The sequence below is a fragment of the Balaenoptera borealis genome (assembly GCF_965194805.1).
Source record: "Balaenoptera borealis genome assembly, chromosome: 3".
NCBI classification, from domain to species: Eukaryota; Metazoa; Chordata; class Mammalia; order Artiodactyla; family Balaenopteridae; genus Balaenoptera; species Balaenoptera borealis.
The window spans coordinates 76,734,591-76,761,421 of NC_138866.1; the positions used below are offsets into that span (position 1 = coordinate 76,734,591).

The 26,831-nt window shown below is 43.4% G+C and overlaps 1 protein-coding gene across 6 annotated transcripts in view; it reads right to left on the reverse strand.

The window, feature by feature from the left end:
• The window catches only part of RYR3 (ryanodine receptor 3), a 551,623-nt gene that overhangs the window by 33,171 nt on the left and 491,621 nt on the right, over positions 1-26,831 (reverse strand). For 4 of the 6 annotated variants that reach the window (XM_082384899.1, XM_082384898.1, XM_082384896.1 and 1 more), the window contains 16 exons: positions 22,059-22,229; positions 21,269-21,328; positions 19,619-19,750; positions 19,056-19,168; positions 17,140-17,239; positions 14,449-14,555; positions 13,989-14,040; positions 9,750-9,806; positions 8,754-8,853; positions 8,519-8,598; positions 6,961-7,037; positions 4,344-4,417; positions 4,071-4,088; positions 3,577-3,657; positions 3,052-3,140; positions 1,960-2,088 (listed from right to left, as the gene is read on the reverse strand). In XM_082384899.1, coding sequence (XP_082241025.1) covers positions 1,960-2,088; positions 3,052-3,140; positions 3,577-3,657; positions 4,071-4,088; positions 4,344-4,417; positions 6,961-7,037; positions 8,519-8,598; positions 8,754-8,853; positions 9,750-9,806; positions 13,989-14,040; positions 14,449-14,555; positions 17,140-17,239; positions 19,056-19,168; positions 19,619-19,750; positions 21,269-21,328; positions 22,059-22,229 — 1,440 coding nt within the window. Of the gene's footprint in view, positions 1-1,959; positions 2,089-3,051; positions 3,141-3,576; positions 3,658-4,070; positions 4,089-4,343; positions 4,418-6,960; positions 7,038-8,518; positions 8,599-8,753; positions 8,854-9,749; positions 9,807-13,988; positions 14,041-14,448; positions 14,556-16,175; positions 16,273-17,139; positions 17,240-19,055; positions 19,169-19,618; positions 19,751-21,268; positions 21,329-22,058; positions 22,230-26,831 lie in introns of all 6 variants that reach the window. The other 2 variants (XM_082384900.1, XM_082384897.1) reach the window with 1 other exon arrangement.

Below are 26,831 nucleotides of genomic sequence, written 5' to 3' on the forward strand. Positions count from 1 at the left end.
AAATGTCTCTGACTCTCATTCATTCCCACAGGGATCTTCTATCTCCTCTGCTTGGTCATCTGTAACCTCCCACTCCAACAGTGAGAAACCTGGTTCACTTCCATTATATATGTGTAATGGTTTCAGAATTATTAACACATATCCACATGGGAAAAACTTCATCAACTAAAGTGATTATGTATAGTTCCTTTTACCTTTGGTCTTTCAGACTGTACTCATTTCCAAAGTTTCTTAGGCCAGCACCTTATTCCCTACCTCTTCAGTGAGGCTGTCTTGTATATATACATTTTATACATTTAGAGTCTTCTGTCACATTCTGCCTATGTTCCTTATCCTTAACTCCTCCTTATAGCTTTTTCCTATATTTTTCTACACTTTAGTCACTCTCCAAATCACGCTTCAATAAACTTTCAAAAGGAACACTGATACTAGTATTCTAGTATCAAGTTCTAGAAAAGGCTTGGCAGAATTCCCAGGGAAGAGGTGAGCAGGAGAAATTTTGCCTGCATCCCTAAATCAAGTAAGCTTGTTTAAAAATCACTGTTCATGTACATTTGGTGTCTGACCCCTAGAAGTCTCTAGATTCTTTTTTTTTTTTTTTTTTTTTTTTATTTATTTTTGGCTGTGTTGGGTCTTCGTTTCTATGCGAGGGCTTTCTCTAGTTGCGGCGAGCGGGGGCCACTCTTCATCGCTGTGCGCGGGCCTCTCATTGTTGCGGCCTCTCTTGTTGTGGAGCACAGGCTCCAGACGCGCAGGCTCAGTAGTTGTGGCTCACAGGCCCAGTTGCTCCGTGGCATGTGGGATCTTCCCAGACCAGGGATCGAACCCGCATCCCCTGCATTGGCAGGCAGATTCTCAACCACTGCGCCACCAGGGAAGCCCCTAGATTCTTTTTTGAAACAAAACTGATTGTTGAAAGAAACTCACGTTCACCCAAAATATGCTTTTCTTTTACATTTGGGTTAAGTGCTCCATAGGAAGTTCTGGAGATTAGGATGGGCTTCTGCAGAGAGCAAATCAGATGCTTGTCAGATCAGTTCAATGATCTTCATACGTATTTCACATGCTGTGAAACTTCAGATCAGTCACCTGTTCCTAGGTTTATCTCCCTATGTTCTTACAATCCTTGAATAAAGCATGGATCAATATCTTCCTTAAAATCCTTCTTTTCAAGTCTTAGTCTTGTGTTTATTTTAGTAAGCAAATATGATCTGAGTGTGCCAGTTGGCTCAACATATAGATCTTCAAAAATCTTATATTACACCACAGAGCACCATGGTATGGCTACTGATTTCACAGCAAATTCTGCTTGAGGACGTCCTCTACTCCTTTTCACAGTAGCTAGACCACTGTAGGCAATGAATAGAGAATGTTGCGAACAGAGAAAGACTGCTGTGAGATGTTCAACCTGAAATTCACCTGTGGATTTGACTGCCATTGCACTTAGCTTATGTGCTTCTGAAGTTACCTTTTCCATAGAGTGAATTTCTGACAAATTAGTAGGCTCTCATGAATTCTGTTTTTAATCTCAAGGCTCAAGATAATACCACTTGTCCCTTTATTCCTTCATTCTATCAATCATTTCTCCACTCCACTCACTCTCCATGCTTACTGAACACCTCTGATGTGCCACACATGCTAGAAATTAAAAATTTTAAAACAAATAAGAAATTTTCTGTTGACAAAAAGATTTCAGTCTAGGAGGGAAAGCAAAATGTTAACTAGATAAATGCAAATAAAGTGTGACACTGCTATTTACAGGTCACAGTGGGGTCCATAAACTACAGCTTCTTGTAGAGTGTAGGTACTACTGGTTTCCATTTATAGGTATGGAATATTGTCAGTGCTATAGCTGGATGCACAGTCCACATATGCAGCCAAGTATTCTGTAGACAATTAGAATATGGGAATGTTAAAAATGTTCTCTTTGTTTTCAGGCATGCACTCTATAGCACATACCTGGATGTATTCCGTAAGAGAATTGAAAATCTGCTTGGTGACCGCCAGGGCTTTGGAAAAATTGTGCTTTCCAGATTCATCAATGACGTCCTTCCCTGAATAATACCAGTAGAAGTCACTGATTGATTCCTAAGAACAAAAAAGGAGAGTTTAGTATTTCTCACATCCCAGTCCGTGAAGCTAAACCCAATGTTCAGGAAGAGTACAAGAGCGTCCTACATTTCTGTGACCACTTTGTTATGACAGGAGCCTGGGACTCTGTGAAGAAGCACAGAGGTATCTGATCCCGAGCACCTTTTAAGTACAGATATTCCCCCCCCGCAGGAAAGGACAGGTAGAAGAGAGGGCAGCGTTCAGCTGGACCTGGGTGACCATGTTATAGGACAATTTATTCACAATGAAAAATGGACGTTAAAGATAATATTGATCATCCAAATAATCATGATAGCAGCAGCAACATAATAGCTGACACCGTAAGTGCCGGGCGTTGTTCTGAGCATGTTACATGTATTAAAGCTCTCCGTCTTTACCACCACCCAATGAGACAGGACTACTCGTTTTATAGATGAGGAAATTGGAACACAAGGAGGTTAAACAGACTGCTCCAGGTCACGAACTGCTGAGTGGCAGAACCAGGCTGAGGAATCAGCAAAGAGGAAAGAGCATCCTTTTTTATGTTTGTGTAGATTTTCTTGACATTATTTGGATTTTCCTTCAAACAATTCAACCAGACGACGTCTCAACACTAAGAACTTGTGAACCCATCTTATTCCTGCTTTCTGTACCTCTTTTTCCTAGTGAAAGTCTGTTCCCATGCACAGGTTGCTTGGAGCGCTGTGGCTAAGCTTACACAGGCAAAACTAAAGTGAATCAGCAGTTTATAACAGAAGATTTGGTAGTTAACCACTCCCCCGACTTCAGTCTTCAAACTCGCATTTTAGGTATTTGACTCCCCATAAGTGTGTGGACATAAGATTACAAGACCTTCCTTGCTGGGGCTGGACTGTATCCTGGGCCGTCCCTGAGGCTGTGTGACTGTCTTTAGCTTCCAGAAGTGCATGTGAGGTGTGCTACCATCCAACGCCCACCCACCTGCAGACGCAGGAGGTAGTCCACGGTACTGATGATGACATTCACGGTGGTGGTGTTGCCCATCTGAGTCCGCAGGAAGTTCTGGAAATCTGAGAACACCAGGGTTGGGTCAGAGTCCGTCCCTGCGGAGCTCAGCTTCTCGGCTGAGCTCAGAAGAGACTCACCATGTGAAAAGCCTTACAAGGGCACACTGCTTAGGTCCTGAAGGACAGAGCACTGCCCTGAGCCCTCCCATCCCAGCGGCACCAGAAACTGGACTTAACGAGCCCCGAGGGACTTGACAGCAAGGGGTGGGTGTTTAGCTTCAACATCTGAAGATTCTGGAAGCAGCTTAGCCTGGGTGGCACTAAATAACATCAGCCATGAAGTTAAAGGCCATGTTACATAGGGTTTCTTATTAAGGAATGGATTAACTGTTGTCCTTAAATTAGCAACTGGCTGTATGAAATGTGGCAACCTGAAATGAATCAAAATTTTGTACCTGAATGTTGTTGTCCCTTGACAAATCAAATCTGTTCCACTTACCACTGTTATGTCCTTCACAAAGTAACTGTAGGAATCTAAAGAGATCTCGTGTAAACTCGTCATTCTGGAGTACTTTTTCACCTTGAAAACACAGAATACTGGTGAGCAACTGTTTGGCTTTTCAACATAGAATACCTTCCACCACACATGACTGCAAAAATGCTAAAGGAGCTGTGTCAGAACAGTGTGGAAAGGGAACTGTGGATGAATGGTGACAGACCCAATTAAAACTGGAACTGAGGCAACACCCAACAAAGCCAGAATTGTTAGCCCCGGGATGCATTTGGAAGGAAAACAACTAGGCAGTAATGATTCACAGTCCGTAACACATGCTTTGGAAGATGGAAGACACTTCTTTAATTAAACAACAAACTGCTGAGTTAAACTCAACATGCAACCACCAAGCCGAAAATGTGTCTGTGCTGAGCCAATTAAATAAGGTCCCTTAGGACTCGCACACGCGGTACGAACTCAGGCCGGAAACTCGGACTTACCACGCTCACGAACAATGACTAGCCATAAGAGAAAAACAGAAGAACACAGAGTAAGAAAACCACAGACATCAAGACAGACTCTCTTCAGCTAATACTGGTTCTGTGAACACATCAGCCTGGATATGCTTTATCAAAACTACGGATGGAAACATCTTGCTGAAATGGACCAAGTCCTTGGAGATTAAGCAGCAGTGAACAGGGGCTCTAACCAGAAATAGTTAACTAGGATTTTAATTGGAAACAGAGCAGCCTTCACCTTCATCAGTTACTTACGTGTTCCTTCCTCAGTAACCATCCCCAGGCCTTCAGCTTTATTCTGCCTCTCAAATGCATTCAAATCAAGGACACTTGTAACAGACGAAAGAAAAGAAGGTTCAGGGCTACGCACACTGGGAAAATGGGTTTTTAACGTCGGTGAACCCATCAACTAAGAATACCCTGTCCTTGCATTATCATAACTGCACCAACGTATTGCGGTGTGGTTGAGAGGCTCATGAGTCCCCGGGTTTGTGCTAAGCAGTGTTGTCCAAGGGTGCCTGGAGCTCACAGCCCTTGCCATGTGCAAGGACAGGGGTCAGAAACATGTATGGAGATTGTCACTGTTTGTCCACTTTGAGTCCCTTCTTATGGATGAAGATTTAGAAAGGCTTTCCAAATCGAGAAGGAATAACCTGTTTCTAAGATTTCTTAAGGGAAAGTTTACTTTAAACTGCACTAATTCATGTTCACCTTCCACGTGTACCTACTTTCTCTGAGAATCACAAGGAATTGTGGCTTTTAGTGCTTAGGATGAATACTGATGGAGAGAGCTACAAAGTTTCAGATTTTGAAGGGCCACACCCTTTTACTCTATCATTCAGGAGCCCAAAGTAGCCAAGATCACGCTTTCTAGAGGCAATGGTGTCCCTAGGTGTTCCTGAACCTGTGACAAGTTGGCTTTCATTTTTGTCCTCACCTTCTACAACCTTCCCAGCCACAGCCACCAACAAAGCCTGCTTAGCCAGGAACCTCTAGGACAACCGCAAAGCTATAATGAGAATAATGCTCATGTGATTTCCAACTGGGGCTCACTCTATTTCTCTAATAGGGTCTAACTCCTTAGCCAATATGAAAGATTTTATAGAACATAAGACCACAAAGTCTCACAAGAATATAGACCTTAGAGAAGCTTATGGCTGAGTCCAGTAAGATTCTGCAAAACCTCTTCTTCCTTTTACCACTGGGCAAAGGAAATGACTGTTGGATTGGAAAGACTTTGGGGAAAAATCCAGCACCCCTTTTCCCCTTTTAGGGAGTCACATATGTTCTGTAAGTTAGATGAATTTTAAAGAGAAAGTGAAAATTCCTACCGCCATTATGTTGGTTTTCCCCAGACCCTGCTATAAAAAAGTTCTGTTTGATAATACAAAATTATCCTTTGATTTTGGGAGGAGAATACGGAAACAGGACATTTGGACATAGCTGCTTTGAAGTGTCACTGCTGATTCAGGAGACAATCTGTGCAGTGGACATTTCTGACCCTTACTCCATCCTGAAATACCCATTTCAAATGTTCTGATTTCTTCAATGCTTAACTATTTTACAAATACATATTATTTTTATAATCAGCAAAAAACCATTAAAATACCTTAAAACTTCTGTGAGAACTCAGTTGGCCTCTAACGGTATGTCACTTGTCCCTCTAAGCCATCATTATAAATTAGCTTAGCAATATTAAGTTCTACAGTCTACCAAGAGAACTCTTAGAAATTTAATTGAGAATATCATGAGCAATATGGGACTGAACTGCCTTGATTTTTGCCATCTTTGAGTCCACATGTACTATTTCACCCTCAGTGAGTCAGGTCTGGCAATATTACATTTTCTTTTCCTGAGGGAGGTAATAAACGAATTGGCTGTCGGTGGGGGAAAAATGGAGCTGAGGACAAGGGATTGTACTGCAGCTCAAATATGCTCCGTACAACCCCAGGGTACAATATGTACCCAATCCAATATAACTAGCAATATTATGAAGTCCACCAAAGAAAGAACATCCATCCTCCAAATTTTCAATTGGACTAACGTTCCAAGTTTAAGAATTATTAACTGGAGGCAAACGAGCTAGATAATTACAACTTTGACTTCTTTCAGAATGAGTTGCAGACGATTCAAAATACATATGAATCTCGGAGAATAAGCTGACACTTTTCTTAGAAAGATTGCTGGCTTATTTCTGAAATGAGCAAGTATGGTAACCTTACGACTTTTGGTTACCTATTGTTCATCTGTCAGAGGGTTCAGCCATGAGGGGAGGCTTACACAACTGGGTAATATAAATGGAAAGTTTAATGCTTTGTTTTTCAGACAATGTCAAAATGTTCCCACGTCAGGATGTGCCTCTGTCAAAATGGATGTGTCAAAATATGTACCCACAAAATATCTATTCAGGCTCAAAGAATTGTTAAGGATTAACAAAGTGCCTAATGGGTCTAATGAACACATAGCCTTGAGTCATACTGAGGGATTCCTCCTCTTTTCCATTCTTTTCTAGTTCGACTTTTATCAGCATACATGTTTAAGAGAAACTCACACTCAGCTCCAAATAAAACAACATAAGAAAAAAGGAGGTAGGGGCAATTCAAACACCAAACAGGTGTTGGTATGTAGGTGTGTGTGTGTGTGTGTGTGTGTGTGTGTACAGATTACATTTTCCCCTCTGAATGGTATTTGAAGGTAATCCTGAGGGCTGGAGGAACAATACCCATCTTCTTAGCTTTCGGAAGTAGCTACTCCTTTCTCAATAATTCCATGATAAGCCAGTTTATTCTGTGGCCCTCCCCCACCCCCTCCCCCTTTCCCCGAATAGTGAAGAACTTTAAGAAAATGCTATGGGTGGTTTTCCCATATTTACCTGCAACACTGCATAAGACCAGAAAGGCTTTGAAAGAACCCAGCATCCTTTTTCTCCTTTAGGTAATCTAGCATTTTCTGCAAGGGAGACACATTTAAAGAGGAAAAACAATGACAACTATGGCACACGTACTGACCCTCCTGATTGTGATGAACAGATGGCAGCCATGCAGGCACACCGAGTCACATCCAGGATGCTGGTTTGTAACCCCGGGTAAGCAGTGAGATACTCCACCTGTGGACTTAAACCTTCCGTGTGCCTGAGCGCCACCCTCCACTTATGGAACCAGAATATTCTAGGGCAGATGTTTTATTTTATAAAGGTCCACTGGTATTGACAGTATAGTGGATCTTTGACATTCATAGATTTACTGTTTGAGGCCTCTGCTATTTGGGAACAGGTGCCAGGACTGGGATGTAGTAATGTTTACGGTTGCTGAGGTACAATCTGAACGGCTCATGCAATGATTTTAACGCACCGGAGCAAGGAGCTTACCTACTAATGAGCCTAGCTGAGAGCTCAGTATCTCTCTCACAATAAGACTTAGTTTCCTCTGTTCTCTGTTACTGGCAAGCCAGGAACTTTGTCTGACATAATAAGAATTTTGTTTCTTTGTCTTGTTTTTTTTTTAAAAGGGCTCTGTAAGAAAGTCAACTGACAGGGTGGTGATGGAAGAGAACAGAAAGTGAGGGGTGCCTTTGAAAATGGTAGTTCTTAATGAGAAATTTGTTTGTGATGAGTTAAAGCCTGGGAAAAACTATATGCAATAATGGTAGTCATGGATTTGGAAATTCTCAAAGGCCCTGGGATATAACCCTTATGAATGCCAAAAGTCTTTGAAATTTCATTTTCCTGTGCACACAGATGCTTTTATTTTTAGCCAGAGCCTGGAGCACTCAGGAGACACCCGTGCATTTCTATCTTCTGTAGCCAGTTCCAATTCAGATTGCTGAATGAATTCCATGTGCCAGACACTCCACTTTGTATGTCTCTGTGTGTTCTCTCATTTAATGCATGATGGCAGGGGTTTTTATTTGCATTATTCACTGCTACACCCTCTACCCACAGAAGAGAGCCTGGCCCTAGTGCATAGTCAGCAATCACTAAACCGCTGTTAAATACATGAATAAATGAATGAATGAACAAACAATAGGTGTGTGTTGTTATGAACCTCACTTAACTGATCAGGCCCCTTGCTCACAGTAAGGCAGCTAATACGCGAAAGGGTCGAAATAAAAACCTAAGGCTTAGAAAACTTCCTCTAGAGCATATTTTTGTAGAAAATCATCTAATGATGAAAAAAATGTAATGTTTTTCTTTTTGAACCCTAGGTAAGCCCTCTTTACTAAGCATACGTTTGTCTAAAGACTCCTAGTCCTGGTTTTATCTGTGTTCCCGGTTACTCTGGCATAACTGGTCACTAAGGACAAAACACCAGCAAAGGTGATTCTGGGTGGCCACCTCTGTAGCAGAGTCAACATCTCTTCCCTGAAGTGTGACAGCTGTCAAATGGAAATACCCCAGGAAGTCTGCACCACCTCCTGCGAGCCCCCATTACCTGCTGCACGCCAGCGTTGCCCCCATTCAGAATGGCGATCCCCAGCTTCAGAGTCTCCACCACCATGGGGCTCATCTCACCTGCCGTGGTAAAGATTCAGGTGAATCACCAAGGAAACAGAGGGTAAAAAATCACATCTACTGGGCTTTACCAGGACCCGTTAATAATGACGTCACGTCATGGTGTGACATCTCTGTGGTAGTTAAGGGGCCCATGTAGAAATCTCAGAAGTCACCTTTGCTGGCGCTTATCATCTGAAGGACCATCTCTGCGGCTCCACGCTCATGCAGCCGAGCTTGCTGATAGAGGGTTTTCTGCTTTTCCATTTCTTTCTCCTAGAAAAAAAAAAAAGCAGGAAAAGATTTGTTTACCCCCAGAGAATTCACCGTGGTCAGGTGAGTCGGGAGAGAGAATCTTTACTTGCCTAAGAAGGCAACAAACATAATTTTGAACAAAACAGACCTTGGAAGTTTTAGATGCTGTCCAGCTTTCCAAAACTGACCACCCGTAATTTACTCACCTTTTGATGCCGCATTTTCTACTTTTTGTACTGATAGGTAACACAGTCTGTTCCCCTGTGATACTATAATTATAGGAAGTGACCCCAGATTAAGATGTGCTTGTTTTCAATGTTCAGTCATACAGGAAGACCTGCTGAGGGCTCAGCTGGAGTTCATCTGTCGGACTGTAGGAAACACCCACTTATCCAGAATGCTCAGACCACACTTAACTGAGACTCTACCAGATACGAGATGCTAGAATGTCAAGGCTTTCCAGAACTGTAATTGTCTTCATTTACTTTTACTATTGTATACTTTGTCTATAAAACAGTACAAGTAAACTCATGTCGTTCTATCTTGAGAGATTCAGGGTCCTGCACTGCCTCAAAATTAAGATTGTTATTAAGTACGTTTACAGAATAACGGTGCAAAAAACCTTCCAGTGTCTCTACTGCTGTGAATTTTCACTTTTGAATGTTTGAATGTGCCCTTCTATGGCCCCTGTTACGACCACACTTGGGTAGATGCAGGAGATTTCCCAGAAGAGCAAACCTGTGGGGCTGTTTGCTGACTGACTGGCTGCCTGCTACGTCTCATTAAGCCAAGAGACAGACAGCAACCACAACTAATGTATTTGCCACCAGACACATGTGGTGGGTGAGCTGTGTGGCTAATGTCAGCACCCACCCCTGAAGGCCCTCCTGCTGGCTTCAATCTTAGTGAGAACTTACTTCAAATGTTTTTTCCTTGTCTTCCTCCTCTTCTTCGTCTTCCCCACTCTGACAACTCTGAATTCAATGCAGCAGGGAGAGGAGGAGACAGACAATCAAATTAAAGGTGAGCCTTGTATGTATATGTATGGCTGATTCACTTTGTTATACAGCAGAAACTAACACACCACTGTAGAGCAATTATACTCCAATAAAGATGCTAACGAAACAAAACAAAACAAAACAAAAAGGTGAGCCTTGTATGTATATGTGTGGCTGATTCACCTTGTTATACAGCAGAAGCTAACACACCATTGTAGAGCAATTATACTCCAATAGAGGTGTTAACAAAAAAAAACGAAACAAAACAAAAAGGTGAGCCTTGTAAACAAGACTCTACTGTGTGAGGGCAGGGGACAGGATGTAATTCACAGGTACCTCAGGACCTCAGCACTCTGTAAAACCAAGAACATTTGGACCACTGCAGGCAACATTCAACTATAAAGGCCACCTTTGCAGTTACCAAGGGGTTCAGAAATGAGAAATGGGAACACCAAGATCACATAGTCAATGGGGACCCATCTGGTTTAACCACAGACCTGAACTCTTCTACTTAGTCAAGTTCTGGTGTAAATCGAGAGACAAGAGCACAGGGAGCTGGCCTTTCTCAACAAGAACCAGGGGCTTGGACCAAAGATTAGGGAAACCCAGGCTGTGAATCCCAAAGTGACCCCGTGGTGCAGCTGGTAGAGGAATGGGTGCTCCTGTACCCCAACCTACCCCCCTTGCTGCCAGACATGAAGGTCTCCCATTTGAGAAGCAGCAGTTTGCTTAACCACTTGGCATTCCAGAGGCCACCGTCCCTCTATGTGACATAGAAACATCATCTCTGGTCACTCCATCTCTTCCAGAACACTAGGAACTTCCTCTAGTCTCTAAGCCTGTTTCCAAATGTACCGAACTTCCTTCACCTACAGATGTGTCTGAACTGCTGGACGTGTTCTGAGCACTGAGTAAAAATGCGAGGATGATCTGGATGCCTAAGCCCTGATTAGCTGGCTTAGAAGTGTCATGCGAGAAATACAAAGCATCCTAAGAGACTACTACAAGCAACTTTATGCCAATAAAATGGACAACCTGGAAGAAATGGACAAATTCTTAGAAAGGTATAACCTTCCAAGACTGAACCAGGAAGAAACAGAAAATATGAACAGACCAATCACAAGTAATGAAATTGAAACTGTGATTAAAAATCTTCCAGCAAACAAAAGTCCAGGACCAGAAGGCTTCACAGGTGAATTCTATCAAACATTTAGAGAAGAGCTAATACCTATCCTTCTCAAACTCTTCCAAAAAATTGCAGAGGAAGGAACACTCCCAAACTCATTCTATGAGGCCACCATCACCCTGATACCAAAACCAGACAAAGACACTACAAAAAAAGAAAATTACAGACCAATATCACTGATGAATATAGATGCAAAAATCCTCAACAAAATACTAGCAAACAGAGTCCAACAGCACATTAAAAGGATCATACACCACGATCAAGTGGGATTTATCCCAGGGATGCAAGGATTCTTCAATATACGCAAATCAATCAATGTGATACACCATATTAACAAATTGAGACATAAAAACCATATGATCATCTCAATAGATGCAGAAAAAGCTTGTGACAAAATTCAACACCCATTTATGATAAAAACTCTCCAGAAAGTGGGCATAGAGGGAACCTACCTCAACATAATAAAGGCCATATATGACAAACCCACAGCAAACATCATTCTCAATGGTGAAAAACTGAAAGCATTTCCTCTAAGATCAGGAACGAGACAAGGATGTCCACTCTCACCACTATTATTCAACATAGTTCTGGAAGTCCTAGCCACGGCAATCAGAGAAGAAAAAGAAATAAAAGGAATACAAATTGGAAAAGAAGAAGTAAAACTGTCACTGTTTGCAGATGACATGATACTATACATAGAGAATCCTAAAACTGCCACCAGAAAACTGCTAGAGCTAATTAATGAATATGGTAAAGTTGCAGGATACAAAATTAATGCACAGAAATCTCTTGCATTCCTACACACTAATGATGAAAAATTTGAAAGAGAAATTATGGAAACACTCCCATTTACCACTGCAACAAAAAGAATAAAATACCTAGGAATAAACCTACCTAAGGAGACAAAAGACCTGTATACAGAAAACTATAAGACACCGATGAAACAAATTAAGGATGATACAAATAGATGGAGAGATATACCATGTTCTTGGATTGGAAGAATCAACATTGTGAAAATGAGTATACTACCCAAAGCAATCTACAGATTCAATGCAATCCCTATCAAATTACCAATGGCATTTTTTATGGAGCTAGAACAAATCATCTTCAAATTTGTATGGAGACACAAAAGACCCCGAATAGCCAAAGCAGTCTTGAGGGAAAAAAACGGAGCTGGAGGAATCAGACTCCCTGACTTCAGACTATACTACAAAGCTACAGTAATCAAGACAATATGGTACTGGCACAAAAACAGAAACATAGATCAATGGAACAAGATAGAAAGCCCAGAGATAAACCCATGCACCTATGGTCAACTAATCTATGACAAAGGAGGCAAAGATATACAATGGAGAAAAGACAGTCTCTTCAATAAGTGGTGCTGGGAAAACTGGACAGCTACATGTAAAAGAATGAAATTAGAATACTCCCTAACACCATACACAAAAATAAACTCAAAATGGATTCGAGACCTAAATGTAAGACTGGACACTATAAAACTCTTAGAGGAAAACATAGGAAGAACACTCTTTGACATAAATCACAGCAAGATCTTTTTTGATCCACCTCCTAGAGTAATGGAAATAAAAACAAAAATAAACAAGTGGGACCTAATGAAACTTCAAAGCTTTTGCACAGCAAAGGAAACCATAAACAAGACGAAAAGACAACCCTCAGAATGGGAGAAAATATTTGCAAACGAATCAACGGACAAAGGATTAATCTCCAAAATATATAAACAGCTCATTCAGCTCAATGTTAAAGAAACAAACACCCCAATCCAAAAACAGGCAGAAGCCCTAAATAGACATTTCTCCAAAGAAGACACACAGACGGCCATGAAGCACATGAAAAGATGCTCAACATCACTAATTATTAGAGAAATGCAAATCAAAACTACAATGAGGTATCACCTCACACCATTTAGAATGGGCATCATCAGAAAATCTACAAACAACAAATGCTGGAGAGGGTGTGGAGAAAAGGGAACCCTCTTGCACTGTTGGTGGGAATGTAAATTGATACAGCCACTATGGAGAACAATATGGTGGTTCCTTAAAAAACTAAAAATAGAATTACCATATGACCCAGCAATCCCACTACTGGGCATATACCCAGAGAAAACCATAATTCAAAAAGACACATGCACCCGAATGTTCATTGCAGCACTATTTACAATAGCCAGGTCATGGAAGCAACCTAAATGCCCATCAACAGACGAATGGATAAAGAAGAAGTGGTACATATATACAATGGAATATTACTCAGCCATAAAAAGGAACGAAATTGAGTCATTTGTTGAGACGTGGATGGATCTACAGACTGTCATACAGAGTGAGGTAAGTCAGAAGAAGAAAAACAAATATTGTATATTAACGCATGTATGTGGAACCTAGAAAAATGGTACAGATGAGCCGGTTTGCAGGGCAGAAGTTGAGACACAGATGTAGAGAACGGACATATGGACACCAAGGGGGGAAAACTGTGGTGGGGTGGGGATGGTGGTGTGCTGAATTGGGCGATTGGGATTGACATGTATACACTGATGTGTATAAAATTGATGACTAATAAGAACCTGCAGTATAAAAAAACAAACAAACAAAACAACTAATACTAAACTTTCATTGGGCTATTTGTATGGAAATATGTTAATATAAATGTTTCAGACATTTTTTAAAAAATAAAAAAATAAAAAAATAAATAAAAACACTGGGAATAAAAAAAAAAAAAGGCAGTGTCATGCGAACCCAGCCACCAGACCCCATTGTTTCTGCAAAGCTTCAAGGTTTCCATAGGATGATGGGAGAGTGGTTTATTAATGCTGCCCGTAGAGCACGTGAATTGTGCAAGGCCTGGAGCCCAGGCCGTGACCCAGTCCCAGGCCTGCCGCTCACTGTGACAGTTTTCATGTGCCTGCAGAGGTCTAAGGGAGATAGAAAGACTGAGACAACGGGCAGAAAACCCACGTGTACCTTGGCCATCATGCTGGCATAGGAGGTGTACAAAGGGTCGTCTTCCAGTTTGCTGGAAAGAATGGAGGAAATATTTAGCAGGCTACCTTTGGACCCAGCAGAAAAGACCAAGTGCCATATAAATCTTCAATGTACTGGTGAATTAATTAGAAACTCCCTCCCTCACCCCGATTCTTAGAAACCACTGTGAAAATCTGAATCAGCATTGGCTTGACACGGAATTCAGGGATGAAGTTACAATTTCAGGCTGCTTCATCTTCAGACTCAGTGTCAGGCGTAATGATGAAAGGGCTTAGGTAGTTCCCCTAGAGGTTTCTGGATGGCCAAGAACAGAGCAGCAAGGAGGGCTGCTCAAATCTGGCATCCCCTCTGTGCACACTGCAAGCTGCGGGAGGACGGTTTGGGGTTGACACAGCTGTGCCTGTGCCTGGGACGAGCGGGGCGCTCCGGCAGTGCTGACCTCCTCTCTGTGAGAGCGTTGCGGCTAAAGTGGAGGATGATCTGATGAAGTGGGTCTGGCTGCTTTTCTGTCTCCTCCTCCTCCTCCTCTTCCACCTTGGGAGATTTCTACACAAACCAAGGCAGACAGGTTTTAGGCGTGGATTTCAGCACATGGCACACCACCGCATGCGAACAAAGGTAAAGCATCAGGCACAGAGCGCATCAACTCAAAGCACAAAGAGAAACCACGACGTCATACGTTTATTTCAGGACAGAAGCCCTAAGGATGCAAGGTTGGGGAATGAAATATATGTATTTTTCAGCCAATTAAAGAAACATTGCAATTTTGGGGTTAAAACGAAATGAAAGGAAAAGCAAAAGCCTGACCGCAGGGGAGGCGCTACAGACCCCAGTCAGCAGAACTCTCATGCAAGCTCTGGGCACCCGCGGTCAGGAGGGAAGCCCTGGAGAGTCCCCGAGAGGCTGCATCTCTCCGTCAACACCTGACATATGTCTTGGAGAGCTGGGCTGGGAACAAGTGTGGGGCAAGAGTTATAAAGCACTGGGGCTGTTTTCGGGTCTATTACTATTCTAGACTCAACCCACTGAAACAGTTCTCTTTCCCGCTCTCACCCCTGACCCTGAAAATCTTGCTGTTCCTGAGAGATGCCATCCTGGAGCTGTGAGCCTTGCAGTTTCTCCTCTGAGCAAGCCTTTTCTCTATCTCCTTTTACAGAAAGGGAAATAGCAGCTGATGCCAGACGTGGATTTTCCAGCAGTGGCAGAACCAGCAGGGTGGACCATATTCAGTAAATTGGTGAGAACTACGCAGGTTGTGTGAATGGTTCAGAAGAAGGGAGAGGGTTGAAATGATGCTCATTGTCAACTTCACACTAATCAAGAACCTGGGAAAACCAAGTGACTGTCTTTCTCACCGACAGGAATATATGAAAAGACTGAAGGGCATAAAGAGAAATGGAAAGAAAATGCAGGAGGAAGGATTAAAGGAAAAGAGCCGGGAAGAGGATAAGAAACAGAAGGAGATGGGGAAAGAGAAAGAGAATGTAACATGGAAAGTGTTAAATACGAGAAACACAGGGCAAGACTAATGGAGAGAAGTAGGGATGAGAGAAAAAGATTGATGGGAGAAATAAGGAGAAAGAGGAAAAGAACCAGGGCTTGGCCAAAGGAGAGAAGGGTGTATTTTCTTTCTGAACCAGGATGAAGCTCAGTGTTGCTGCAGTAATAAGCTTTTCCCCTTGTGTGTTGTTTCAAGTAGTTTTAGAGCATGAAGCCTGTTAGAGACGAGGCGTGGCAAATCTTCAGAAGGGCCAAATACAGAACTGTGAGAGGCAGGAAGGGCATTTAGATATGCCTTCCCCAAAGTGGAGCTACTGACCAGACATGCAGGGCTTTGGCTGGAGTGGCTGGCCTCCTGCAACCAAGGGTGCTCAAAACTTAACTTAGCGTGGACTTTCCAAGGCACGGCTGCACATCCCAAGCAACATTAGCTGTTAATGAGGAGGAGGAGGATGATCACAGGACCAGCCCCTCCGAGTGAAATTCATCCTCTGGCTCTTATGACCATTATTAGCAGGGTTTCCTCTGATAATTTATACAGTTAGCTCCTTTCAGATTTAGACACCCAATTCTTTGCGCATCTTTAATGGTTATAACGCACACACATGAATACAAAAATCAAATTCATTCGCACCCATATCTGCTCCCAGTTAAGTCAGTACTTACAGCCAAATCCTGTACTAGTTTCTCTTCAAAGGAATACTCCTCTGTTTCTATCCAAAATCTCTGATAGCCATGGAGGAAGAGGTTAATAGAGCGGTGCCTGAGCGGAAGGGGTGAGAGTGAGGTCAAGAGGGGTCCACGGGACACCTTGTTTTAGTTTGGGCGGTTAACGGTTAGTAAGCAGTTTTGTACAATTCTTATCTTCTGATTGGTCAGGGTAGCCAAGAGCACACCGTAAGCATTTATTTCAAAGAAACCAGAACCCTCTAACGTGGCAGATCCTGAATATCTGGTTCAAGACCTGGAGGTCACCATAACCCTACTCTGGTCTCCTTGGGTCTTTATCATGTTTTCCCTATAATGAGAATTCATTAGGCCAAGGAACAGTCCTGAACTATCTGCTAAATATGGCAATTTGGTTATTCATTTTGGCTGATCACCTGTCCAGGCGATCCAATCAAAATCATGCTGATGGTGAGGGGGTTAGTCTCAGATACGCTGAAAGCAGCAAAGCGTGGCTTCATTACAGGGCCTCTGAGGAACCACAGCTGCAAGAGCTCCAGCTTCTACTCAGGAAGCAAAGCTTGGGCATGCTGCACAACTTCTGCATGCTTCACATGTTCTAGCTGTGGCCCTGGTATGTGGGAGCACTGAATAAACTGGCACAAGCCACTCACTCCCTATAGGACAAGAATTGACGTCTGGGAATATTAGCCACTGACGAGCCAGTAAGTGGTTACCCAAATGTGAGGAGGGAAGGAGAGAAAAGGAAGGTCAAGACCAGAGTCATCAAGACCTGGTCATGGTTTCCAGTAGAACACAGCCCTTACCATCTTTCTTCAAAATCTGACCAATCAGAGTTTTTTTAAAAATTGTACAAATTTGTGTTTTTATGGTCATGTTAAATCATGGTCAAGAAAGGAGGGGTGTGCAGAGAATGAGCCGGTCTCTCCACAGGTTACATTACCATTAAAATGGGTATAAGCCTGTCATACTGAGTTTTTTCATTAACCTTTTCCAGCCAAACCCGTTGAAAGGTGCTCAGGAAGAAATTGTTAATTTTGTGTCTGGGGAAAAGCATACAGGTTTTCTTTTAAAAACTCACATCAGAGAAACAGTTTCCATATGATAAAATAAATCCCTTTAGCCCTTTAGTTTGGAAGACTCCATGTAGTTTAGATCCTCATAAGATGGAGAAAAGGAGTGGTCTCCACAACTTAGCTTCTTAGGTAGTTAGTGTTTATTGTTGTTACGAAATCTACATACAATCCTCCATGCTAGGGAGAAATCCAGGGCAACCCTCTAAAACAGCTGGGTTAGGGGCTGGGGTGGCCACGTTTCATCAAGGACACAGTGAATTCCTGGACTTACTATGATCCATACAGGGACAGAGTTGTTGAAGGAGCAACCAAAATATTAAAGGATGGTACTAACATTTTCAGTGGATTTAGAAAAAACTGCTTGTTTCTGAGAGATGTAACTGCCGCCTAGCTGGCCCTGGAGACATGTGCTTAAAGCTGAGCCCTTCTGGAGGTCACATTAGCACATCAGGTATGGCCCTCTACCAGAGGGGAAAGCGAATGCCTTCTGATGTTTTACCACTTCTAGAAAACAGACAAAAATCCTAGGCATTTTTGCGTTTTCTACTGGGCTATAAATTTCATTTGTCTGCCAGGACTTCAGCAGGCTTCATGCCCATGACTGCCTGACTTAATTTTTCAGCTTTTTATTAATGAATTCTACTTGATTTGTGATGCCTCTACCTTTCCAGAGACACTAGTTTATTTTCTCAGGAGACCTGTAGGAGCAGGTGTGTGTCTCAGAGGCCATGAGTCTCCATCATCTTCAAAGACCCTAACTAGGAGAGTTCAGTTGGCCAGATGGCTCAGGACAGGGATATAGGACACTCTCAACAAATGATGGCCAAGATGCACAATTTGATGAAAGCAAAATGTCAAGCACAGGAATACTCTTTCATCCAATATTCCAAAGAAACACATTTATTTACATGGGATTCAGAATTGACTTGGCCTAGTCAGTTTATTTTTCCTGACCAGGTGAGGATATTCCTATTGATTTGAAAGTTGATGAAGCAGTGGCTATTCAACTACCAGCTTTGTTTATGATCATAGGCTCAACCTTACTGACTGTGCAATTAATTTGAGGATGGGAATGCTGCCATATCACCAATGACACTGAGTCAGCCTCAGTGGTCGACACTGGTCCAGTCTATACTGATGCTCTGCCCTATGTTGACACAGCATGTGTTCACACACAATCCAGAAAAGCCTTCACATATATTTGACTTCAGATTATAGACTAAACATCCAGGTAAAGGCCTCATGCCCATGGCTGGCCTCTTGGACCATCCCTAACCAGTGCCCTTTCTTCATCTTGAAGGCAAGTACATCATGCTGAAGGATTCTCAGGTTACATTTCAGTACTTGCTAAGGAAACATAATAATTTTGGTGTCAACCAAGTACTTGAACATGGAAATATTGTTTGATCTGTGGATGGAATTTGGGGTAAAGCATTTTAGAAAACAGTTCCCTTTTTCCAGGGTGCCTTTACAGCTGCACAAAGAATCCCACCAAGGTAAAACTAGAGAGCTTCCATCTGCTTACATGGCTGACTTTACAGTGTAAAATGGTGAGCTGAGGCAGGCTTGGGGGCACGAAGGAATCTCACCTATTTTCAGTTTTTATGCTTACCTTAGCAGGCCATTATACTACATGCAGACTGTAATGGCTCTGAGGGTGAAGGACTCCAATCTCTACCTCTGGGATCATGAGGGTCAGGGCCAGAAGAGAGCACAGCTCTGGGAAGATACCTTAATTCTCATCTCTGACTCACATGCCAGGAGAAAATGACAGAACACTTGCCTGGGCAGGTTGTAGAGAGGGGCCATCCTGAAACAGGCCACCACTGCCCGTTTCCGCTGCTTTGATAGCAGTTTGTGCCAGACCGCCTTCTTGGACCTCAAAGGCTGTTCCACCTAAGAAGAAATCACATGCACACCAGGCTGATCTGGGTGGCAGAAGATAGTCACCTGCAGCCCAGACTTCTCAACCCTAGAAGAATTTTGATTTCTCAGCTGTAGTCAGCAAAAGGTACCCAGCACTAAATGATTCAGTCTGTGGGAGTCTTAGGTTTTCTTTCTTTTCCCAACTGCTTTTGGTGTCTTATTGCTTTACAAATGAGTAGGGAGTTTGGATGGGTCATTTGAACTAATGGGAAAAATCTGTAAAACACTGGGAATGTTAAGCATTGAGGAGTCTTGCTACAACAAGGCACCAAGATGACACTTTGGGGGTAGGCCAGGATGATCCTTGCTCCTTGCTTTCTGTCTCACAAGGGTGCTCTTAACTAAGAGCTGAGTGTGGAGGAGTCTTATATTCTGCAGGGTAGTCTTCCTCCCTCAATCCTCAAGGTAGATGCTACTTACCTGCTCCAGGTGGAAGACAGCTGCTGAAATTCTCTGCACACGCTCCACTGTCTTTTCTGGGTTGGAAGGTTCTTCACTCTTCAAAACATCCTTGTATAGGTTCAGTTGCCACTTTACAGCTGGGTCATCAGACTGCAAATTGAAGCACGTACATGAAATGAGAAATCTCTTATACCCCTTGAACTGAAAAGGCCTTTTACTCCTAGCATGGTGCCATAGTATTCAAGAGTCTTTTCTATTAATTCCTCTCTCATTTTCTCTACTATCTTTTTCTGGAACAATGTAGATGCTTTGTAGGAACTTCTCATTCTAGCCTATATGTCTCTTAACCCTTCTGTCATATTTTCCACCCCTTTCTCTCTGCTCTGACTTACGATTTCCTTAAATCAATCTTCCAATTCATAAATTCTCTTTTCAGCTGTATCTACTATATTTTTTAACCTATAACTTGAATATTTAATTTCAATGATTATTTTTAATTTTTAAAAGTCACTGTGAGGTCTTTTTCAGTGCCACCTCCCCTCTCCTTTTTAAAAAATAATGTCCAAGTCTTGCTTTATAGTTTACATTGCTGCCTTTAATCTCTTTAAATATTTCAACCATACTATAAAAATTCCTTTCTGTAGTTCCTTAGGCTTGAATTCTTCATTTCGTTGCATTTTCTGACTCTCTAATGGTGGTGGATTTCCTTTCACACTGTATTTTTTAAAAATATGAGCTTGTATTCAGGAGTTTTGTTGACTGGCATCTCAGCCTATATTCTAGCAGGTAGACACTCTCTAAGTGGTTTCATGGCTGTTTTTACAGAAGATTCATGGGTTTCACTGGTTCAAGGCCAATTTTATGTACGTTTCTTGCTCTACATTCATGCACAGCGTGGGAAGTTAGGCCCCACACTCCTGTTCCAGGTTACTAAAAACCCCAGCCCCTATAATATATATATCTGGTCAGGAGAGCTCTACGAGTTTTCCCAACTGCATCATCTTCTCTTCATTACTATGATTTAGAGCACCTTCTTTTTTCTGGCACTTGGAATTTCTTTTTACTGCCTTTTTTGTAGTATATTTTACCCACCATTCCTACATATTTGGGATGGAAAAGAGAGGCTATTTGTGTCATTTTAATCTTCCATCTTAGAGCATAATATAATGTATCTGAGGAAAGAGTTGTTCAGATGTGCAGGCTTGGAAAAATCTTAAATAGCCTTAAAATCAAAATTAGTCTTGATTTTGTTTGTTTGTTTTTTTGGGTTATATTAAGTCAGGTACAAAGTTACTTTGTTTACAAATCTCTAGAGCTGGAAGTGCTAAAACTTCCCCCAGGTGTTTGTTCCCTTCTTTAACAAACTTTACAGTCAGTAAATTATGAGACCTAACCTCACCCCCCTGCTATGGCTTGATGCTCACACAGTGGGAGGTGGGAAGACATGTTTTACTGGACCTCTCTGCAACAGCAAAGGAAAGAACAAAAATTAAGGGCCAAAAAATGAAAAGTTAAGGGCAGAGAGTTAGTCCTACCAATTAAGCACAAGTACTCTGAGAATGTTTTTAGAACACATTTAAAAAAACATGAGTAAACTAAGTGGGTGTGTGGCACCCTGCAGCCAGAAGGAAGCCTGTGTGAGTTCTCATTGTCTTCCTGCTGCATCACCTTTTCCTGCAAGTGCAAGTTATTCCACAGATGTTCCTTCACCTCTTCGTCTGTGTCCTTCTGTGGAAAGAGATGTTGAATTTTATTCCTACAGGTCAATATGGAAATATAAAGCAGGGTGCAGGGATGCACCGAGGGCCAATGGACAGTTTTGCTGCGATCTTTATTATGAGGACAAAAGAATAGAAATGACAGAGACTCGTCCCAAAGGGCATGCGCTGACTCCCAAGTCAGCTGTAAAGACGATGGAGTGTTGGGACTTCCCTGGTGGCGCAGTGGTTAAGAATCTGCCTGCCAATGCAGGGGACATGGGTTTGAGCCCTGGTCCAGGAAGATCCCACATGCTGCAAAGCAACTAAGCCCATGCGCCACAACTACTGAGCCTGTGCTCTAGAGCCCACGAGCCACAACTACTGAGCCCGCGTGCCACAACTACTGAAGCCCGCACGCCTAGATCCCATGCTCCACAACAAGAGAAGCCACCACAATGAGAAGCCCATGCACCGAAACGAAGAGTAGCCCCCACTGGCCACAACTAGAGAAAGCCCGTGTGCAGCAACAAAGACCCAACGCAGCCAAAAATAAAATACAATAAAATAAATTTAAAAAGATATATATATAAATGGTAAATTAAAAAAAAAAAAAAAAAGATGATGGTGTGTTGCCTCTGTGCACCTTGGCACCTCTGTGTCCATTGGTCCCCGGGGAAGAAGGACAAACCCTTTAGGGGCTGAGCACTGATCACCACCACCTGTATTACATGCTCCGCCAAAGCAGATGGGTGACTTACATAGCTGTACCGTGATTTTGCGAGGGAGATCAGCTCCTGATCGCCTGGGGTGCACATATTCAAACCAATGGGCAGCATTTTCTTGAGTGCAGCCACGATGAGGGAGGTCTGGATGGAATACAAGTCTCCCCTCCGCTTCGTCTTCTTCCGCTCCTGGTCCTGTCCTCCAGACTAGGAGGTGAGGTTGAAACAAACGGGCTCAGTGACTCTGAAAGGCACCGCCTCACCTTGGAGGCAGCCTGCCTCCTGTGGCCCCATCAGTACAGGGTGGGCCTTTCTATTAAACATTTCAGAGGACAGTAAAGGAGCATATGAAACAAAGCCAACCAGGTGGCCCTTCAAGACCGGCCCTGACCCTGCGCCCTCTCCTTGTGCGCATGCTCACGGAACCACGTGACCAGACACACACCACGGACACCCACGGTCTCTGTTCGCTGACGTCTGGGCAGAATGAACAAACTGGTGTTTCTACTAAAAGAATGATTCGATAACTGACAAAATGACTGCAGAAAAGAACTGAGAATCCTGATGCTGGGCGGCAGCAAACAAGTGAAAGAGCATCTACCCTAGAGCAAGTGCTCGTGGCCAGGGCTGGAGCGAGCCTTTTGGAGCACCGGTATCCCACTCAGCCTCTGCTCAAGGCAGCACACGTTCCTGCAGGAAAAGGGGGACCTCCAAGTAGGTAGGGCTGCTTTGGGATCTGGCTGGGGCAGAGTTAGGAGAAACAGTGCAGACAAGTGAGGAGGGAACGCCCCAAGTCTGGGGGAGTCTGCCCTCTTTTGGTTACACTTTCTCACCCCTTTCTGGGAGCGTTCATCCAACGAAGTGGGAGGTCTGAGAGAAGAGGCCAATGCACTAGGCTATGGCAGCCCCAGGCAACCAACTGAGGACCCTCTGCACCCACAACACGAGGTGGGTATGGGTGGGCTCAACAAAACAAGGCTCTGTGGTGACCCGATTTTCCTGAGTCAGGTTCCAGAAGAGCAAAGCTGCCCACGTGGTACGTCGTTTGCTGGACTCTGCCTCAGCTGAGTGGGCTCTTGCTGGAAGTGAGGAAGGGCTGGGTGGCCAGAGGCCGAGAATGAAGTCAGGGACCATGACAGGGGAGAATCGGGGCTCATTAAAGCTTTTGCTTTGTGAGGTGCATTCGCGTGTTTGCAGTATCCAGGTGGTCGTGCTGTGGTTCACAGCAACCCAAACACGTAAGGCTCTGGGAGCGGGGAAGAGGCCAGATGCTCCTCTGGAACTGGCTTGTAAGACCTGGGGCCCTGGGCTGGAACAGAATTTGTTTTATGAAGGATTGGCTTGCTGAGAGAAGATTAAGTAGGGTCAGAATGAACACCTCCTTGGGGCTGATCTCTTTAAATTACTTCCCAAAGTGTGAAGGAAGTTCATAATTATTAATGGACACTCTTAAAATAGTGGTGACTTCTTTTACCCAGCTTGTGGTGGCTAAACCTTCGGGTGGTTACACCACAGAAACCGCAGTGAAATCCCTGGCCAGCAAAACCCAGTCTGACCAAATACTGCCAGACAATTCTACTTGTGCCTGGTGCTCCAAAACAACAGGTCAGATCCAGGACAGCAGTGGGAGGCGGCAGTGAGAAACATGAGGAGGGAGGGGGATTTGAGGCAGACAGGCAAGATACAAAGTGTCTTATGTTCTAGACACACAGTGGAGAGCTGATTCACACAAAGACCTCAAGAGCTCTATTTACTGAGTGCTTGCTGGGTTCCTTAGATGTTCTATCAGGCAGAGAATTCTAAAGGTTGTGCCTAATGCAGAACTCATTTAAAGTCTAAATTACCCCTGAAAATTGTAAGGGTAATTTGTGAGGTTCTATCCTCAGATTGTCCATAGAGGATAGAACCCAGTTTTGTGAATATAAATTATGAGGTATAGTTACATATACATTACATATAAATGTTAAGAGGTAAATAGTAACATGCAGTATATAATCAAGGAAATATGCGAAATAGAACTCTGTGGATTTGATACACAATTTAAATAATTTCTTGCTCACTATTTTATTTGGCCAATCTCATGTTGTTCTAACTACAAATGCTGCATAAATGATGTGGCTCCAACGTGCCTGCTACTTAAATAAAGCATTTCTAATCCTCCCAACAAGGCTGAGATACCCAGTCAGTTTTATAAAGGGGAACATGATGTTCAGAGCAGTTAAGTGATTTTTCCAAGGTCACACAGACCGACATCTACCTGGCCATGGCTCCATTTTCCTTTTCTAACTAAGAGCTGCACATGACCTGGTTCCTGCACATCTCCCTGTCTCTGCTACAGACCTGAGTGCAGAGGGCTTGGGACAAGTGGCAGCAGACACACATCAGTGGAGACATAGAGAAATATTTCCAAGCAATAACCTGTATAGGTTACTAGAAAATTGTCCCAGGGTTTATTCCACTGTGTGCACGTTTTATGCAAAAACTCATGGCTATTTCCAATCCTTGCTGCTGATTCCAAATCCTTGACTTTAGTCCTTGGAAAACTCTCTTTGACTCATAGGAGCCTTGCACAAGAGGCAGACATGTATAGTGTGGAAGGGCTGGGATCACTAACAGCAGATAAGAGGAGTGAGTCTCCCGAGCTCTCAGCCTCAGTCAGCGTCCGTATCTGTCAGTGTGCTGGCTGTGGAGTGGGCAGCTGGGGAAGGGAGCAGAGATAGCAAGGAGACCTCGGATAGGGCGAGGCTTGGCTGGCTTCCCCGGCTTCCCCATTCCAAGGGTGGGTAGGGCCTACATTCACTCTTTGACAGGCAGTTGTCTTCCCTGAAGCAGGCCTGGGGGACCTCCAGGTGGGAAAATCCATTCTGTACCACCCCCACGGTGATCACAGTACAGAGGGTGGCCAGAGCCTGGCACCTCTAATACTAGGACAGAAAAGACACGTCATGCATTTGACCTGTACCTTTACTTGCATGGCCTGTGTGGAAAGACAAGAGAAAAGAAACAAGGAGAAGTCAGTCAGTGAAAGCAGGGGTCCAAGACACAAGGCAGCACATGTTAGTCACAGCTCTTTCACCCCCATTCCTCTGCCAACACAACAGAAAACCAACGGCTCTGGAAGCCGGTTGAGCACAGCATGAAGAGGGGGTGGGAGGTTAGGATGGAGGTTAATTGGATCAAAAGGACTTACACCCAGACCAAGCAGTGCATCCCTGGGGCAAGGTCATCTCAGAGACCAGCCTTCCAGAGTGTGTGACCCTCAGACCCTGGTGGTCTTCAGATCTGGCCACCCAAGTGAACTCTTAGATCTCATGCCTTCCCCCCATCTCACCTCCCTCCTGGCACCTGGGTGGGATGCAGACAATCTGTCATGTAACCAAAGACCCCAATTTTCTTTTTTCCTTCCACCCACCACATTATCACCTCCAGAAGATCTGTGGTTACAAAAAGAGTTGGGAGAACTGAACTAAGGGGCCATGTATGTGCTTCCCCTAAAAAAAGTTTCTAAAAAATGTACTCTAGGAATATCCAAGGTGGTTCAGGATCACCCCATAGCCCAAAGGGTGGGAAATCTCCCTTCTGTGCTGTGACCTTTAAATATACCTTAGGTCAAAGGCTCCTATACGCTATAGGTTCTAATTTTATTCTTTTCTTCACATATTGCTAGGATTAGTTAACTCAACGCATTTCCCTAATGCTGGAAATGCTTTTATTTATGTATGTATGTATATATGTATTTATCTATTGATCTATCTATTTATGCATCTTTTTAATGTTAGCTGAAACTTTTTATTTCTGAAACAGAAATCTAGAAATTCCTATACCTTCAAAATCATTTCATTTCCCCACACTTTATCACCAATAGTTTATGACCAAATAGACAATTTATGTGTGAACTTTAAAAAAACAGAGACTCTTAAGAGAAAAGGAGTTGGAAGAGGACACATGGTAGGTGGTGTGCTGTGTTGAGACAGCACAGGGGGAGGCTTCGGAACAAAGGCAGAGCTCTGCCATCTGAAGTGCTCATCCCCACTGAGGGGGTAAGGGAAGTAGAGACCAGTCAACCCAAAATTAGATGGTAGAGGGAAAGGTGAATGTCCAGAAGCCAGTCTGAGAATGAGAGAGTGAGAGGGAGAACGAGAGTGAGACAGAGAGAAAGAGAGAGAGAGAGGCACCAAAGGAGGAGGGAGGGCAGTTAAGAGAACAGGGAAGGGTAGAGGAGGGAATGGTAGAAAGAAGAGGGGGAGGGGATGGGAGACAGAGAGATGAAGTGAATGGGGGAGGGGGAGGGGGAAAGACAGGGAGAAGAGAAAGAGGGAACAGGAAGGGGGAGAGAGAAGAGATGGGGGAGGGGGCAGAGGAAGAGAGAGCACTTGAACTGCACAAGTGCAAAGGCAAAGGGAATACAAATGAAAGTGAAAAAAGGTGGGGGGGTGGAGGGAATGAGAGAGAGGCGAGTGAGCAGCTAGGGAGATGGGAAGAGGAAGCAAAGTCACACATGTCATTCTGAATACCCTTGACAAGCATAAAGATGTCTTCTCAACTCTTCCCTGCCCTTTTTCAATACACTGAAATCACGCTCATGGGGTGGAGTGGCTTTACACGAGGCACTCTAATATTTGCTGCATCACAACTCTTTTATTGTTTATAATCTTGGTCAAGGAACTGGCATTTCTTGGGCTAAACACATTCTAACTTACCATTCCCCTCTGAGGAAGCTGCTGCCATTTTTCCAGAAAACAAAACAAGTTTAAAAACAAAACAAAAAACACGTGCTCAGCTTAGTTATGTATTGCTTAACATGTATTT